The sequence below is a fragment of the Rana temporaria genome, chromosome 3 (genome assembly GCF_905171775.1).
Source record: "Rana temporaria chromosome 3, aRanTem1.1, whole genome shotgun sequence".
Classification (NCBI taxonomy): Eukaryota; Metazoa; Chordata; class Amphibia; order Anura; family Ranidae; genus Rana; species Rana temporaria.
This window is the reverse complement of record NC_053491.1, coordinates 492,153,790-492,171,561: the sequence shown is the minus strand read 5'-3', so window position 1 is coordinate 492,171,561 and position 17,772 is coordinate 492,153,790. Positions and strand designations below refer to the sequence as shown.

General features: G+C 49.9%; 1 protein-coding gene across 2 annotated transcripts in view; it reads left to right on the top strand.

Moving 5' to 3' along the window:
- Nucleotides 1–15,518, top strand: part of LOC120933797 (phospholipid scramblase 3-like) — a 43,798-nt gene extending 28,280 nt beyond the window's left edge. For both annotated transcript variants that reach the window (XM_040347192.1, XM_040347193.1), the window contains exons 5-7: nt 11,153–11,314; nt 14,189–14,350; nt 14,925–15,518. In XM_040347192.1, coding sequence (XP_040203126.1) covers nt 11,153–11,314; nt 14,189–14,350; nt 14,925–14,966 — 366 coding nt within the window. In that variant the 3' untranslated portion in view covers nt 14,967–15,518. The remainder of the gene's footprint in view (nt 1–11,152; nt 11,315–14,188; nt 14,351–14,924) is intronic.
- The last annotated feature ends 2,254 nt before the right edge of the window (nt 15,519–17,772 follow it).

Sequence of the window (17,772 nt, the reverse complement as noted above, 5' to 3'; positions counted from 1 at the left end):
GTTCAGGCTGAGGTAGTATATACACAGGCTAGGGCACTATATAATAGGCAGTATAGGGGTGGGCTAGGTTAGTATATAGACAAGCTAGGGTAGTATATACACAGGTTAGGGTACTATATAATAGACAGGCTAGGGTAGTATATGGACAAGCTAAGGCAGTATAGGTTCAGGCTGAGGTAGTATATACACAGGCTAGGGCACTATATAATAGGCAGTATAGGGGTGGGCTAGGTTAGTATATAGACAAGCTAGGGTAGTATATACACAGGTTAGGGTACTATATAATAGACAGGCTAGGGTAGTATATGGACAAGCTAAGGCAGTATAGGTTCAGGCTGAGGTAGTATATACACAGGCTAGGGTACTATATAATAGACAGGCTAGGGTACTATATAATAGACAGGCTAGGGTAGTCTAGGGGCAGGCTAGGGTAGTATATAGACAAGCTAGGGTAGTATATACACAGGCTAGGGTACTATATAATAGGCAGGCTGGGGCAGTATAGGGGTGGGCTAAGGTAGTATATAGACAAGCTAGGGTAGTATATACACAGGCTAGGGTACTATATAATAGACAGGCTAGGGTAGTCTAGGGGCAGGCTAGGGTAGTATATAGAGAAGCTAGGGTAGTGAATGGACAAGCTAGGGTAGTATATGAACAGGCTAAGGCAGTATAGGGGCAGGTTGGGGTAGTGTATAGACAGGCTAGGGTAGTATAGGGGCAGACGGAGCAGCCATGGGGCAGTTGTCATCATGACACACAACTGCTGGAAAAAAAAAATCTTGGTCGTCAATTTTCTGGGTAAATATAAGAGAAGGAGAGGCGGCTTGTGGTTCAGTTGGCCGCCCCTCTCAAAGTGCTGCCTGGGTCCAGTGGACCCGCTGGGACCCATGGTAGGGCCGGCCCTGCATGTGAAGATAAGGATGATTTTCCATCTTACTCCTGAACACATATAGGTTATGAAACATACTTCTTATTATAAGTAAACTTAGATATGGTAAGATTATTCTTATCATAGAAAGTGACTAGGTGTCCCGGGAGCCGCACATCAAGTCAAGGCCTGCTGTATGATACTGGGAGAATGTCTGACTGATATTGGAAGGAGGCATCCAAGTATCCCGGGGTATTGTGAGTACACAACTGAGTGTAGGATCCTGGTGACTGTTGCTGCTACTATCCCTTGTGCGATAATACTAGCCTGGCTGGAGACATTTCTGATGGTGTCCTGTATATTTATCTGGCCTTTGGCTAAAGGGACTATCCTATGAAGTTGGAACATAATGGAGAGTGTCTTCTGATTATTGTTCTCTTTTAAGGAGCTGTGGGATAACCGTGACAGGTGACAACCCTGTCTCCCTCCACACCCGGTCCAGCCGACTTCTATCTGGGGCCCCGGGAACTGGGTGCAGTGCTTCTTCTTCAGCATTCTCCTGAGCCAAGAGCCAGGGGCCGGTGGTGTCCCGTCCTCTTGAGAACCGAGATGGGCAGTGGACCGTGCGGTGTGGGACATACAGGTCACGATCACTTCCGGGTGCAAGCCGAGTAATCTACTGCGGTAAAATTAAGTTAAAACCACTAGCCTGCCTCAGAATATTGATATAGAAGGGGCCTGGGACTTTAATTTAACCACTTAAGCCCCGGACCAATATGCTGCCTAAAGACCCAAGGGGTTTTTACAGTTCGGGACTGCGTCGCTTTAACAGACAATTGCGCGGTCGTGCGACGTGGCTCCCAAACAAAATTGGCGTCCTTTTTTACCCACAAATAGAGCTTTCTTTTGGTGGTATTTGATCACCTCTGCGGTTTTTATTTTTTGCGCTATAAACACAAATAGAGCGACAATTTTGAATCAATAATTCAATATTTTTTACTTTTTGCTATAATAAATATCTCCCAAAAACATATATACATTTTTTTTCCTCAGTTTAGGCCGATACGTATTCTTCTACCTATTTTTGGTAAAAAAAATCGCAATAATCGTTTGCGCAAAATTTATAGCGTTTACAAAATAGGGGATAGTTTTATTGCATTTTTATTTTTTTAAATTTTTTTTACTACTAATGGCGGCGATCAGGGATTTTTTTCGTGACTGCGACATTATGGCGGACACTTCGGACAATTTTGACACATTTTTGGGACCGTTGTCATTTTCACAGCAAAAAATGCATTTAAATTGCATTCTTTATTGTGAAAATGACAGTTGCAGTTTGGGAGTTAACCACAGGGGGCGCTGTAGGAGTTAGGCTTCACCTAGTGTGTGTTTACAACTGTAGGGGGGTGTGGCTGTAGGACTGACGTCATCGATCGAGTCTCCCTATAAAAGGGATCACTCGATCGATGCAGCCGCCACAGTGAAGCATGGGGAAGCCGTGTTTACATACGACTCTCCCCGTTCTTCAGCTCCGGGGAGCGATCGCGACGAAGCGGCTATAAACGAATAGCCGCGCCCTCGTCCCGGATCGCTCCCCGAGGCTTACCGACCGCCTCATGTAGCGGAGGGGGGTCCCGATCGGACCCCCCACCCACGTCAAGCAGAGCACGTACAGGTACGTTGATGTGCCTGTCCAGTGCCATTCTGCTGACGTATATCTACATGAGGAGGTCGGCAAGTGGTTAATTGTCGGGAGCCGCAGTGCGGCAGATCATTCCGCCTGCACCCGAAAGTGGCAAAGTAATCCCTATTTCTGCCCATTATTGGCCTTCAGTTGTTGACGCCCATGCTCCCAGTATCAGTTTAATTAAATTGGGGGGCACAGAATAATGTTGGGGGGGTCATGGCCCCCCTCTGCCCCCCCGCTAGTGACGCCACTGGCACTGCCTCGACTGATATCCGTGATGTCAGCAGAGAGCGATACTTCAGTCCACTGTCTGCTGAAAACGAGTCGCAGAGTGGAAAACAAACTGCACTCCTGTGATCCATAGGAGAAGCCCGGCCAAACAAGCTTTGGCTGGACTTCTCCTTTAAGCCCTAGGGCCAAGTTATTCAGCAATAAAGGTAAAAAGACAACCCCCTAGACTGCTCATTGAGCCAGAGGAGTGACTAATGCGGTGTGCCCGGCTGCTGTTGCACTAAACTGGGAAAAGAACCTCGAGCAAATCAGTGGCCCCTACGAGGGTGAGCGCTACATGGGGTTACCTAGTCGGGTGATCTTCAACAGCTGGTAAGAAAAGACCTGTAACACTCTTGCAGGGCTGGACTGGGACAAAAATTTGGCCCTGGACTTCATCCAGACTGGCCCACTTTGACAGGTCTCTCCCATGGCGGCTGGACAAATCCTGCACCCCCCCCCCCTGGCCACCCAAGCCCCCTCTCCCCCTTCACTAGCCACTAGCCGTTCTACTTTATTAGAGTAGAACGGTTGGTACTGGTACTCTTATAGGCAGTACCAGTGGAGAAGCTAGAGATTATTTCACCCGGGGCAAATAATCAGTTCGGTGCCCCTCCCTTATGGGACACGATTAGGCAGAAGTGAGAAACTCCCAGGCCATAGCTGTTGAGTCAGCTGTCTGTCCCCTCCCCCATGCTCCTCTGTCTTCCCCCCTGCTCCTCTCGTCCTCCCCCTGCTTCTCTGTTCCCCCCAGGTGAGCGCTGTGGGGAGGGAGAGGAGGTGAGTGCTGCGGGGAGGGAGAGACAGAGGAGCGGAGGGGGGCAGCGGTCCGCTGTCACTGAAGCCGGCCCACTGAGCCATCGGCCCACCGGGAAACTCCCTGTAGTCCCAATGGCCAGTCCACCCCTGCACTCTTGTAGCGCCGGCCCCGAATGAGCCACTTGAGTATGTTTGTTTGGTTCTGTACTCTGCATCTCAACCTCAAGAGCAGTCTCGGCCCCCTCCGGCACACCTTGTGATCGATGTTACTGCAAACACAATAGTAAATAGACACAGGTGGTATTGAACCAGAAAGTATTTTTTTTTTTTAAAGACTTTCTTTTGGCATGAAGTAAAACAGTAATAATATAATAACCTGATACAGTGGCGTAGCGTGGGTTGTCAGCGCCCGGGGGGAAGGGCAAGAGATTTGCGCCCCCTAACCCGCAGATTTTTAGCAGTCCCATTCCTACACCGACCTACCTGACCACTATACTAACCTACCTGATTCCTACACTGTCCTGCCCGATTCCTACACTGACCACTAAACTGACCTGATTGCTATACTGACCACTACACTGACCTACATGATTCCTATACTGACCACTGCACTGACCCACCTGATAGCCAAACGGAATAGCTCACAGTCTCCTACAATACACCGCTCAGGAGACGAGCTGCAGGTTACCAGCCGCTTGCCGCTGCACCCCTCTAAATTTTGCACCCAGGGCAACCTCCCCCCTGGCCCCCCCCACGCTACGCCACTAACCTGATAGCTGAGTTATTTGGCATATATTTAGCTGAGTCTTACTGAAAGATTAAGATGCAAGGAAATTCAACACTGTATTCTGGCCACTTCCTTGGGACTTTTTAAGGTGAGTAATCCTGAAAGCAGAGATAGCCACACAAATGATTCAGTGTCATAAGAAATACTTCACAAAATAACCAACAACTCTACTTAAAGTGATTGTGAAGTCACATTTCTTTCAGTTAAAAAAAACAAACACACTTTTCTATACTTACCTGCTCTGTGTAATGGTTTTGCACAGAGCAGCACAGATCCTCCTCTTCTCGGGTCCCTCTCCGGCTCTCCTGGCCCCTTCCTCCTGTTGAGTGCCCCCACAGCAAGCAGCTTGCTATGGGGGCAGCCGAGCCGAGCCGATTCAGACACAGAGCTGTGGCTCGGCCCTGCCCCCCCCTTTCTCTCCTCTTTGGCCGTCTGACAGCAGCGGGAGCTATTTGCGGCATGCTGCTTTCTCAGCCAATGAGGAGGGGAGTCCCCGACAGCCGAGACATTCCTACAACATTGATGGATCTAGATGGGGCTCAGGTAAGTAGAGCATAGAATGCACCTTCTGCCTTTATAATCACTTTAAATTGATCTCTATGGGTCCAGGCAGGAGGAGGGCAGTGGAATGACCAGGCTTGTGTCAGACCCCTCCAGTCTGTTCCCCGACACCACAGTCCCAATGAACTGCAGAGCACAATATGGAATTCAATTCAAGTACTTTAACTCTTAAAGGGGTTGTAAAGGTTCATGTTTTTTCACCTTAATGCAGGGGTGGCCAACCAGTGGGCCGGGGGCCACCTGTGCCTCGCGGAGCCCTCTGATATGGCCCGCGACCTCTTTCTTCTGGAATGGTGGGTTGGCAAGCCCAGATCGCAGGTTGGCAAGCCCAGATCAGTGTTGTGAATGAAGTTGGTGGTAGAGGAAGAAAGTGGCTGCGGAGTAGAGCCCCATATGCAGCCATGTCCCTCTAGCCATGTCCCTCACATATGCAGCCATGTCCCTCTAGCCATGTCCCTCACGTATGCAGCCATGTCCCTCACATATGCAGCCATGTCCCTCTAGCCATGTCCCTCACGTATGCAGCCATGTCCCTCTAGCCATGTCCCTCACATATGCAGCCATGTCCCTCTAGCCATGTCCCTCACATATGCAGCCATGTCCCTCTAGCCATGTCCCTCACATATGCAGCCATGTCCCTCCAGCCATGTCCCTCAAGCCATTTCCCCCATACCTTTGCCGCCGAAAGCCGCCGCATGGAGAAAATCACAGCATTCATTTGAATAGCTGTTTTGCCCGCGGGTATAGACACTCCCCCTTGCTCTGGATTGGACAGATCACAATCACCCATCCAATCCCAAACAAGGGGGAGTGTCTATACGCGCGGGAACACTACAGCTATTCAAATGAAAGCTGTGATGTTCCCGCACACTGTTTAACCCATGCGGCGGCTTTCAAATGCTTCGGTGCGATGCGGCGGCTTTCGATGTGGCGGCAGCAGCGGCGGCGGCGGGAAGTATTCTATTTAGGTATCGGGGGTATTTGCGCGAGTACAAGTACTCCCGCAAATACTCGGTATCGGTCCCGATACCATAGCAAAGGTCAGCTAACCTGCAGGATAGACACAGGTGCACTACGCTGCACCCGCGGTATGGGTAAACCGCAGCACATCAGTGTGACAGCAGTCTTAGGCCCTTTTCACACGATCAGCCTGAACAAATGGGACCTTCAATTCACCTCTATAGAGCGACAGATGACTGTTTAGGCCCACCTACCTCCAATCTGAAAAACAGAAGGGAATTTGTCCCCTTTCATCTGGGTGGATCGGAGGGCCTATAGAGTAGCCGTGACCTGTCATCCACCCGCTCCGCTCATTGTGGCCCTCGACTGGTTACCAAGTTGCTTAAGTGGCCCTCACTCTTCAAAAGGTTGGCAACCCCTGCCTTAATGTATCCTATGCATTAAGAAGAAAAAACATCCGATACTTACCGGCCCCCCAGCCCCCCCCGTTTATTTACCCGAGCTCTCGAAAGTCCCGCATCGAGAACACACTTGCTTCTCGGCCCGGTCTTCTCGGCTTTTCATTGGATAGATTGATAGCAGCCATTGGCTTGTGCTGCTGTCAATCAACTCCAATGACCGAAGGGCCGGGGGGCGGGGGCCCAGTCCTGTACTCGGCGGCAATGGACGCCGACAAGAGGACTAAGGAGCATGCCCCGCAAGGTAACCCCCTTGGGAGAGCGCTTCCCAGAGAGGGTTAACTGAGGAGGGGAGGAGCCGAGACAGCCGCCGTAGGACCCCAGAAGATGGTGTTCAGGGCTACTCTGTGCAAAACGAGCTGCACAGTGGAGGTAAGTACATACCTCCCAACTTCAGAATGAGGGACAAATGGGCATACCCCCCAAACAAAGTTGTTGAGCGGGGGGCGGGGGTCCCCGGATCAAAGTTGTTGAGCAGGGGGGGGATTCCGGTGGATCTAAGTTGTTGAGCGGGGGGGGGGGGCCGAATCAGAGTTGTTGAGCGGGGGGGGTCGCAGATCCAAGTTGTTCAGTGGGGGGGGGGACGCATCAGAGTTGTAGAGCGGGGGGGTTCGCGAATCGCGATTTACCACGCTAAATTGCGGGAATATAGCAGTGGTTGCGAGACCGCGTGATTTGACGCGAATCACGGGACTTTCCCGCAAAAATCCGGGACGGTTGGGAGGTATGTAAGTATAACAACAACAAAAAAATAATCTGTGAACCTTTAGTGTCACTCGTACACACGACCGTTTTCCTCGTCAGAATCCATCAAGAAACTTGCTGGCAGAGCTTTTTTGCCGAGAAAAACGGTCGTGTGTATGTTTTTCGTCGAGTTCTCTTTTTCCTCGTCGGGCGTCTCAATTTCCTCGTCGTGTTTCTCGTTGGGCTGGTTTACGACGAGAAACACGTTGGTGTGTATGCTTAGAAACCCGCGCATGCTCAGAATAAAGTATGAGACGGGAGGGCGCCTTCGGTAAAAGTAGCGTTCGTAATGGAGATCGCACATTTGTCACGCTGTAACAGACTGAAAAGCGCGAATCGTCTCTCACCAAAATTTTACTAACACGCGGTAACACAAGATTAGCAAAAGCAGCCCCAAGGGTGGCGCCAGTGGAATGGAACCTCCCCTTTATAGTGCCGTCGTACGTGTTGTACGTCACCGCGTTTGAGAACGACGAGATTTTGTCTTGACGGTGTGTACGCAAGGAGAGCCTGACAAGATTCTCGACAAGACTGAGAAGGAACTCGCCGAGGAAAACGACGTTTCTTTTACGACGATCCTCGGTCGTGTGTACGAGGCCTCAGTCTTTAAACCTGCCTACTTACTGAGTCCTGGGTGTTAGTATGGGCCCTTATGGCACCATTGGCCCAGATTCAGGTCGGGGCGCACACTGATACGGCGGCGCAGCGTATCGTTTTTACGCTACGCCTCCGTAAATTACTGGAGCTACGCTGCATTCACGAAGCATTTGCTCCGTAATTTGCGGCGGCGTCTCGTAAAAGGGGCCGGCGTAAGCGCGCGTAATTTAAATGATCCCGTAGGGGGCGTGGATCATTTAAATGAGGCGCGTTCCCACGCCGAACGTACTGCGAATGCTCCGTCGGGAAAACTTCCAGACGTGCATTGCGGTAAATGACGTTGCAAGGACGTCATTGGCTTTGACGTGAACGTAAATGGCGTCCAGCGCCATTCACGAACGAGTTACGCAAATTGGGTAGATTCAGGAAGCAATTACGCCTGCGTATCCATAGATACGCGGCGTAATGGCTAAGTAGCGCCGGCGTATCGACTTTCTGTATTCAGAAAGCTTGATACGCCGACTGTAGCCTAAGAGACGACTGGCATAAGTCTCTTATGCCGTCGTATCTTAGGGTGCAATCTGACGCTGTCCGCTAGGTGGCGCACCCGTAGTTGTCAGCGTAGAGTATGCAAATTGCATACTAACGCCGATTCACAAACGTACACGTGGCCGGCGCTCGTTTTTTACGTCGTTTGCGTACGTCGTTTTCGCCATAAGGCTGCTCCTGCTATTAGGAGGCGCAGCCAATGGTAAGTATGGACGTCGTTCCCGTGTCGCGATTTTCAAATTTTGCGTAGTTTGCGTAACTCGTTCGTGAATGGCGCTGGATGCCATTTACGTTCACGTCGAAGCCAATGACGTCCTTGCGACGTCATTTACCGCAATGCACGTCGGGAAAGTTTCCCGACGGAGCATGCACCCTACGCTCGGCGCGGGAACGCGCCTAATTTAAATGATTCCCGCCCCCTATGGGATCACTTAAATTACGCGCCCTTACGCCGGGCATTTTTAAGGAGCGCCCACGCAAATTACGTGGCTACTGCTTCGTGAATGAAGCGTAGCGCAAATAATTTGCGGGGGCGCAGGGCAAAAACGGTACGCTGCGCCTCCGTAGTAGTGCGCGCCCCTACCTGAATCTACCCCAGTGTCTTTAATCCCTTGTGAGGGGATATGCTGTGGTCTCTCAGAAGAAGAGAAGGCCTTGTGTCTTCAGTCAGCTCTTTGTTGGTGCATTTTAGTGGGGGGAACGAGGTATGTTTAAGACGTGATGCAAAGTTCTCTGTGGAGCGCTAAAGCAAAATAAACTCTGCTGCTGCTTGGCAGGGGGTAAATGTAATACAGCATTCTACAGGTGTAGGCAAAGAGTAAGGCAACGTTGTCTGCATGCAGTGCCTCTTTGTTCTGAAAGATAGGCAGTTGCCCGCTCACCAATCCTGCGACCAACGCCCAAAGGAGAGATGTCCCAGGATGGAATAGGCTCCTCAGGCCGTCTTGCTGGCTACCTAACCACTGGAACTCCTTGTGACGTCTGCAGAGATGCACCTGGAGTTACACCCGGGGTCATTCTCTGGCGAGATGTCCACAACTGACCGTGGATCTGTGGTGAGATGGCAGCACCCTGCTCCTGCATCAGGTCTTCTCCTTGCCTTGTGGTCTCTGCCCTGCTCCCAGGCAGCCTTGTTTGGCTGTTTCCTCCTCTCCTGTGTGGGCATTCTGGGGTGCGTAGTCTGCCCCCAGGAGATTACAATGGGACAGCTGATGACTAAGACTACATGTGCCATGAGGAACCCATGAGTAAGTCGCGTGCCTGTGACGTAACGCGTAGGGAGGAGCCTGCGATCGAATCCGAGTGCATCGGATCGAGCTGAGGAAACAGCATACTGAGTGGCCTTTTCATGCTTTACTGAAAGCGGGGATTCGTGAGTGCATATGTCAATGCTCTGATTACATTTTTGATCTGTCATCGAATATTGCGCAATGAGGTTTTTTCTCTTTTCTTTCATGCAATCCCTGTCTGTGAGTGCCTGTATCATCTGATCACAGCGGTGGAGGGCTGGATTAGCATTCAGATTGAAGAGAGTGATTTTTTCCCTGCATGGAATCCTGCTAATCACTGTGCACTAATTAAGGACATATTAGTAATTCACAGTTTATGGAGTGTTTTCCCTGATTAGTTTTCTTTGTACGTTTTATCACCTTTTAAGTTAATATTAGCGCATCTATATTTTATATGTGCCATGATCCTCTGCTGCTGCTGTAATTGGTTCCCTCCCCCTGCCAATAAAGAAGCAGGGGAGGGAGCAGGTCGGACACTTGCCTGTGCGAACTCCACTCGCAGATTGTAGAGGGAAGAGGAGAGGAAGGGGGGAGAATTACACCACAGCCGCTGACAGGCTTTGGGTCCCTCAGAACCTGTCAGTGTCTATGTCTCGGTGGCAGCCAGCGGGAGGTGCGGGGCCAAGCGGCACCCGCTACACTATGATAAAATCCTTGGTCCTGTAGGGCTGATGACTAAGACTACATGTGCCATGATCCTCTGCTGCTGCTGTAATCGGTTCCCTCTCCCTGCCAATAAAGAAGCAGGGGAGGGAGCAGGTCGGACACTTGCCTGTGCGAACTCCACTCGCAGATTGTAGAGTGAAGAGGAGAGGAAGGGGGGAGAATTACACCACAGCCGCTGACAGGCTTTGGGTCCCTCAGAGCCTGTCAGTGTCTATGTCTCGGTGGCAGCCAGCGGGAGGTGCAGGGCCAAGCGGCACCCGCTACACTATGATAAAATCCTTGGTCCTGTAGGGCTGATGACTAAGACTACATGTGCCATGATCCTCTGCTGCTGCTGTAATCGGTTCCCTCTCCCTGCCAATAAAGAAGCAGGGGAGGGAGCAGGTCGGACACTTGCCTGTGCGAACTCCACTCGCAGATTGTAGAGTGAAGAGGAGAGGAAGGGGGGAATTACACCACAGCCGCTGACAGGCTTTGGGTCCCTCAGAGCCTGTCAGTGTCTATGTCTCGGTGGCAGCCAGCGGGAGGTGCGGGGCCAATCGGCACCCGCTACCCTATGATAAAATCCTTGGTCCTGTAGGGCTGGTTAGATATAAGGCACACGTTTACAGGAGGTTTCTAGGACTGGTAAGAGACTGTATGGACTCTACGACCGGAGAGTGAAATACAAGACGCAGGCCTGAAGGAGTGATGTGATACAAGATATGGTCCTCTAGGACTGATGAGAACAAAAGCACATCTTTGTGGACTGAATTGACTGATGAAATATAAATCTGTAGGTCCAGTTGGATAAAAGGTTTGGTCCACTAAAGCTGGTTAGATATAAGATATGTTCCTGCTGTAAGTAACGACGGGGAATAAATTCAGATGTTATCATTGGACAGCTCAGTCGCCGTTCTAGGTATGATGACACAACTCATTAGAACAACCTCTTGTAACAATGTATTATTATAGTTGCAGGTCTCCAGTTCCTCCGGGGAGCTCCTCGGCTACATATACAAAGAGTGGACAAGTTTTTACATCAAATTCGACATCTTGGATCCATCGGGACTTGTTTGTCTTAAAGTGAAAGGTCCAGGATGGGGGGAAGGCTTCATGTCTGACCAGGATTTTAAGGTCAGTCTATCAAACAGTGTGAAATACAAGTATTATTTCTAAGGAATTGTCATTATCAGGTTGTCTATGTTGTGTGGTTGAAGCCACTGAGGGGGGGGGGGGGTCTACACTGATGGAGGGGGGATCTACACTGATGGAGGGGGGTCTGCACTGAGGGGGGCTCTACACTGATAGAGGAGGGAGGGGGGTCTGCACTGATGGATGGGAGGTCTATACTGATGGAGGGGGTTTTCACTGAGGGAGGTCTATACTGATGGATAGGGGTCTGCACTAAGGGGGGTCTATACTGATAGAGGGGGTCTGCACTGAGGGAGGTCTATACAGATGGAGGCGGGTCTGCACTAAGGGGGGTTTATACTGATGGATGGGGGTCTGCACTGAGGGAGGGCTATACTGATGGATGGGGTCTGCACTAAGGGCGGTCTATACTGATAGAGGGGGTCTACACTGAGGGAGGTGTATACTGATGGATGGGGTTTGCACTAAGGGGGGTCTGCACTGATGGATGGGGTCTATACTGATGGAGGGGGTTTGCACTGAGGGAGGTCTATACTGATAGATGGGGGTCTGTACTAAGGGGGGGGGTCTATACTGATGGATGGGGGTCTGCACTGAGGGAGGTGTATACTGATGGATGGGGTTTGCACTAAGGGGGACCATACTGGTGGATGGGGGTCTGCACTGAGGGAGGTCCATACTGATGGATGGGGGTCTTCACTGAGGGAGGTCTATACTGATAGATGGGGTTTGCAATAAGGGAGGTCTATACTGATAGAGGGGGTCTGCACTGAGGGAGGTCCATACTGATGGATGGGGGTCTGCACTGAGGGAGGTCTATACTGATGGATGGGGTTTTCACTAAGGGGGGGTCTATACTGATGGATGGGGGTCTGCACTGAGGGAGGTCTATACTGATGGATGGGGGTCTGCACTGAGGGAGGTCTATACTGATGGATGGGGGTCTGCACTGAGGGAGGTCTATACTGATGGATGGGGTTTGCACTAAGGGTGGTCTATACGGATGGTTGGGGGTCTGCACTGAGGGGGGCTATACTGATGGAGGGGGTCTGTACTTAGTGAGGGGGGTCTATACTGATGGAGGGGGGTCTGTACTTAGTGGGGGGCAATACTGAGAGAAGGGGGTCTGTAGTTAGTGGAGGGGGTCTGTACTGAGGGGGACTATAGTTGGTGGAGGAGGGGTGACACCAATTTTTTTTCCACATTGTTTGACCCCAACTCTAGTGACGCCACTGCTCACCAATGGGCACATTTCCCACAGACAACCTCCAAAATCTTGAGGAAAGTCTTCCCAGAACAGTGAAGGGTGTTATAGCTACAATGGATGGCGATTTCTTTTTATTGGCCATAGTTTTAGAAAGGAATATCCAACAAGCTCATAGAGGTATGATGGATGGAGGAACACAAATGTCCTACACAGAGCTCTGACCTCAACCCTACTGAACACCCCTGGAAAGCTGATTGTGAGACATCAGTACCTGGCCTCACCAATGGGCACAATCTCCCACATCCACCCTCGGAAGTCTTCCCAGAAATGGGGAGGATGTTGAAGCCACAGATGGGGTAACTCCATACTAATGGCCATGGTTTTGGAATGGGGTGTCCAGCAGGCCCATATAGATGTGACGGTCAGGGGTCCACAGACTTTTGGCCACATTGTAGTGTTATAATAAACTTCCATATTGCACTTCGGAGTCTTCTTTGTGGTTCTCCATTCTGGTCACCTCTGGTCTTCAGGATTCGAATATTTGGATAATTATAATGTCGCATAAAAGTAGCAGATCCTCCACAAATTTATAAAGTGCCAAGCCAAACACATTCTTATTTCATTTTGGATGGAGACTGGAAAGGTTTCAACCCTCAGACCTTCGGAACTATACCACTCAACGTGTCACCTAAACTAGATTCCAATAGAATAACGAGGAACTGGAAAGGTTTCATCCCTTAGACCTTCGGAACCATAACACTCAACGTGTCACCTAAACTAGATTCCAATAGAATAACGACGAACTGGAAAGGTTTCAACCCTTAGACCTTCGGAACTCTAAGGCCCCATACTCACAAGCAAACATGTCTGCTGAAACTGGCCCGCAGGCCAGTTTCAGCAGACATGTTTGGTCGTGTGTGGGCGCGAGCGGGCCGAATTCCAGCAAACATTTGCCCGCCGGGCCTTTTCCCAGCAGACAAATATTCCTGGACTTGTTTTAAAACAGCCCGCTGGAATTCAGCCCGCTCGGACATGTACGGTCGTCAGTACAGACCTACCGTACATGTCCAGGCGCCCGCCGTCCCTCGCATGCGTCGAATGACTTCGACGCATGCGTGGAAGCATTTTAAAGGCGGGCCGCCCACGTCGCCGCGTCATTGTCGCGGCGACACCGCGTCATCGACGCGGCGACACCGCGGACACGCCCCGCGTATTGTTTACGCGCGGACTTCTGTACGATGGTGTGTACAACCATCGTACAGAAGCCCTCTGGCAGACATGTATGGTGAAAACGGTCCGACGGACCGCTTTCACCATACATGTTTGGTCGTGAGTACCCGGCCTTACACTCAACGTGTCGCCTAAACTAGATTCCAATAGAATAACGAGGAACTGGAAAGGTTTCATCCCTTAGACCTTCGGAACCATAACACTCAACGTGTCGCCTAAACTAGATTCCAATAGAGTAACGAGGAACTGGAAAGGTTTCAACCCTTAGACCTTCGGAACTCTAACACCTAAACTAGATTACAATAGAATAACGAGGAACTGGTAAAAACCCAAAAATGTATTCTGACTTCTTCTTCTATAATTGATGTTCTCCATGTAGACACTCCGCTGGTCATCATGATCCTCTCTTCTCTCCTCAGGTTCTCTCTGCTGACAGAACCACACAAGTCGGGGTCATCACACGTGTGTGGCGGGGGCTAAGCAAGGAGATGTTCAGCTCTAAAGACAAATATGCCGTCAATTTCCCCATGGACCTCAATGTCTCCATGAAAGCCATGCTGATGGCCTGCACCTTGTTCATTGTGAGTCTGAGCCTGAGAACGCCGCAATATGTACAGTATGTGGGGATGGAGGGAACGCCGCAATATGTACAGTATGTGGGGATGGAGGGAACGCCGCAATATGTACAGTATGTGGGGATGGAGGGAACGCCGCAGTCAGTGGCGTTTGGTGCTCACAATTTTGGGGGGGGGGCAAAAAACAAACAAACTGAAAAAAATAACATCAATTGCAGCCACTGTGCCCATAAAGTGCTGCCACTGTGCCATCAAACGCACCTACTGTACCCATCAATTGTACCCATCAAGCGCAGCCACTGTGCCCATCAAGCGCAGCCACTATGCCCATCAAACGCAGCCACTGTACCCACTGTACAGTCATTTGTTGTAACCAGAAGTCAGGGAACGGTCATTTGTTGTAACCAGAAGTCAGGGAACGATCATTTGTTGTAACCAGAAGTCAGGGAACGATCATTTGTTGTAACCAGAAGTCAGGGAACGGTCATTTGTTGTAACCAGAAGTCAGGGAACGATCATTTGTTGTAACCAGAAGTCAGGGAACGGTCATTTGTTGTAACCAGAACTTTTTCTTTTTCAGGACCTCCTGGAAGAAGAGCGTAGCCGCAGTGATGATTCCTGATCTGTGCCACCAGTGAGGGGGTTCGGCTAACATCTTCGCGCCAACATGGAGCTGGGGGGGGGGCGGGGTAGATGACATCACACCGTGTGTATATATATATTGTAGCAATCACCCAAACAGAGGACACCCCCCCCCCAAATTCTCTATGCGGATCCAACCCCCCTCTTTGCTGGTCCCGATTCCACAGCAGTTTTTTTGTTCAGTCCTCCAGGGGGCAGTGCTATCCCGGGGCTAGCCAATCACACACCAGATCTCTGCTTGCTTCATTAAAAAAAAAAAAAAAAAAAAACACCCCTCAGGGACTGAACACAAGGGCAACTCAGAACAAAAATCTACTGCCTTATCCCTTCGTAAAGAGATATCCGTGTTCCGTACATTCCACACACATAACGATCGGCTGTACGAAGATCGGCTGCTTTTACATTTTCAGATTATTAAATAAATATTGCGAGTATTTTAAAAAACTTCAAGGTAAAAAAACGCTAGTGATTTTGGGGGTTACTTTTTATTATATCAGTGAACTGTATACTCTACACAGTCATTGTCAGGCAAAAAATAAAAAAAACACATCAGACAAAGGACTCCCAGAGCACCGCGAGTTATAGCGTGACGCCGAAACTTCCGGGCGGAGCAGCTGCTGCCATGAGAAATCGAGCCGCGTAAAGAACGGATGGAAGGAAGGCTTACCACTGAAAATGAGACCACAGCGCCACCTGCTGAGTTCAAATACAACCAAAAATATTATTCATCTACAATATTTTATATTTATTTGATAAAGAATTTGTATTTTTTTTTTTGTCAGTTCTGACCGCATTAAATATATATATATAATAAAAATATAAAATGTACAATTGTTGCTACACGTAATGGAAAAATAAACCTTGATTTTTTTTTTTTTAAATCAAAATCTGGAGGGTGCAGTCCTGATTTGAAGGGAGGGGACAGTCCCGATTCGGAGGGGACGGTCCTGGTTCAGAGGGGACAGTCCCGATTCAGAGGGGACAGTCCTGGTTCAGAGGGGACAGTCCCGATTCGGAGGGGACAGTCCTGGTTCAGAGGGGACAGTCCCGATTCGGAGGACTGAACTTGTTACCAAGTGTTACTGAATCTGTTACTGAACCCGTTACCGAGTGTTACTGAACCTGTTACCAAGTGTTACTGAATCCGTTACTGAGTGTTACTGAACCCATTACTGAGTGTTAGTGAACCCGTTACCAAGTGTTACTGAACCCGTTACCAAGTGTTACTGAACCTGTTACCGAGTGTTACTGAACCCGTTACCGAGTGTTAGTGAACCCGTTACTGAGTGTTAGTGAACCCGTTACCAAGTGTTACTGAACCCGTTACCAAGTGTTACTGAACCTGTTACCGAGTGTTACTGAACCCGTTACCGAGTGTTAGTGAACCCGTTACTGAGTGTTAGTGAACCCGTTACCAAGTGTTACTGAACCTGTTACCGAGTGTTGCTGAACCCGTTACCGAGTGTTAGTGAACCCGTTACTGAGTGTTAGTGAACCCGTTACTGAGTGTTAGTGAACCCGTTACCAAGTGTTACTGAACCCGTTACCGAGTGTTACTGAACCCGTTACCAAGTGTTACTGAACCCGTTACCGAGTGTTACTGAACCCGTTACTGAAACTGTTACTGAACCCGTTTCTGAGTGTTACTGAACCTGTTACTGAACCCGTTACTGAACCCGTTACTGAACCCGTTACTGAGTTCGTTACTGAACCCGTTACTGAACCCGTTACTGAGTCCGTTACTGAAACTGTTACTGAACCCGTTACTGGGGCCGTTACTAAACCCGTTACTGAGTCCGTTACTGAACCCATTACTGAGTGTTACTGAACCGGTTACTGAACCCGTTACTGAGTGTTACTGAACCCGTTACTGAGTGTGAACCCGTTACTGAGAGTTACTGAACCCGTTACCGAGTGTTACTGAACCCGTTACCGAGTGTTAGTGAACCCGTTACCGAGTGTTACTGAACCCGTTACCGAGTGTTAGTGAACCCGTTACCGAGTGTTAGTGAACCCGTTACCGAGTGTTACTGAACCCGTTACCGAGTGTTACTGAACCTGTTACCAAGTGTTACTGGATCTGTTACTGAGTCCGTTACTGAACCCGTTACCGAGTGTTACTAAACCCGTTACCAAGTGTTACTGAACCCGTTACTGAGTGTTACTGAAACTGTTACTGAACCCGTTACTGAGTCCGTTACTGAACCCGTTACCGAGTGTTACTGAACCAGTTACCGAGTGTTACTGAACCCGTTACCCAATGTAAATGAACCCGTTACTGAACCCGTTACTGAGTGTTACTGAACCCGTTACTGAACCCGTTACCGAGTGTTACTGAACCCGTTACCGAGTGTTACTGAACCCGTTACCGAGTGTTACTGAACCCGTTACTGAACGTGTTACCGAGTGTTACTGAACCCGTTACCGAGTGTTACAGTTGTTACCGGGAAAACTAAGAACCGGCTCGGTTGCTTTTCCCCACGACCGGTTTTCCCGACGGGAAAACTGCCATGACAGCTTTGGTCAGGAAACCGGGCCGTGTGTACGCTCCACCGCAGTGTTTCCCAGCAGGAAAACCGCGGAGCAAAGAAACTTCTTTTAGCTTGCAGTTCTCCTTTTGGGAAACACTGCGGTGGAGCGTACACACGGCCCGGTTTCCCGACCAAAGCTGTCATGGCAGTTTTCCCGTCGGGAAAACCGGTCGTGTGTACGAGGCATCAGCCGCCCTGGACTCTGAGTGTGTTGCTTCCTCATGTTGGGTACCAAAAGGCTGACCCCGCCCACAA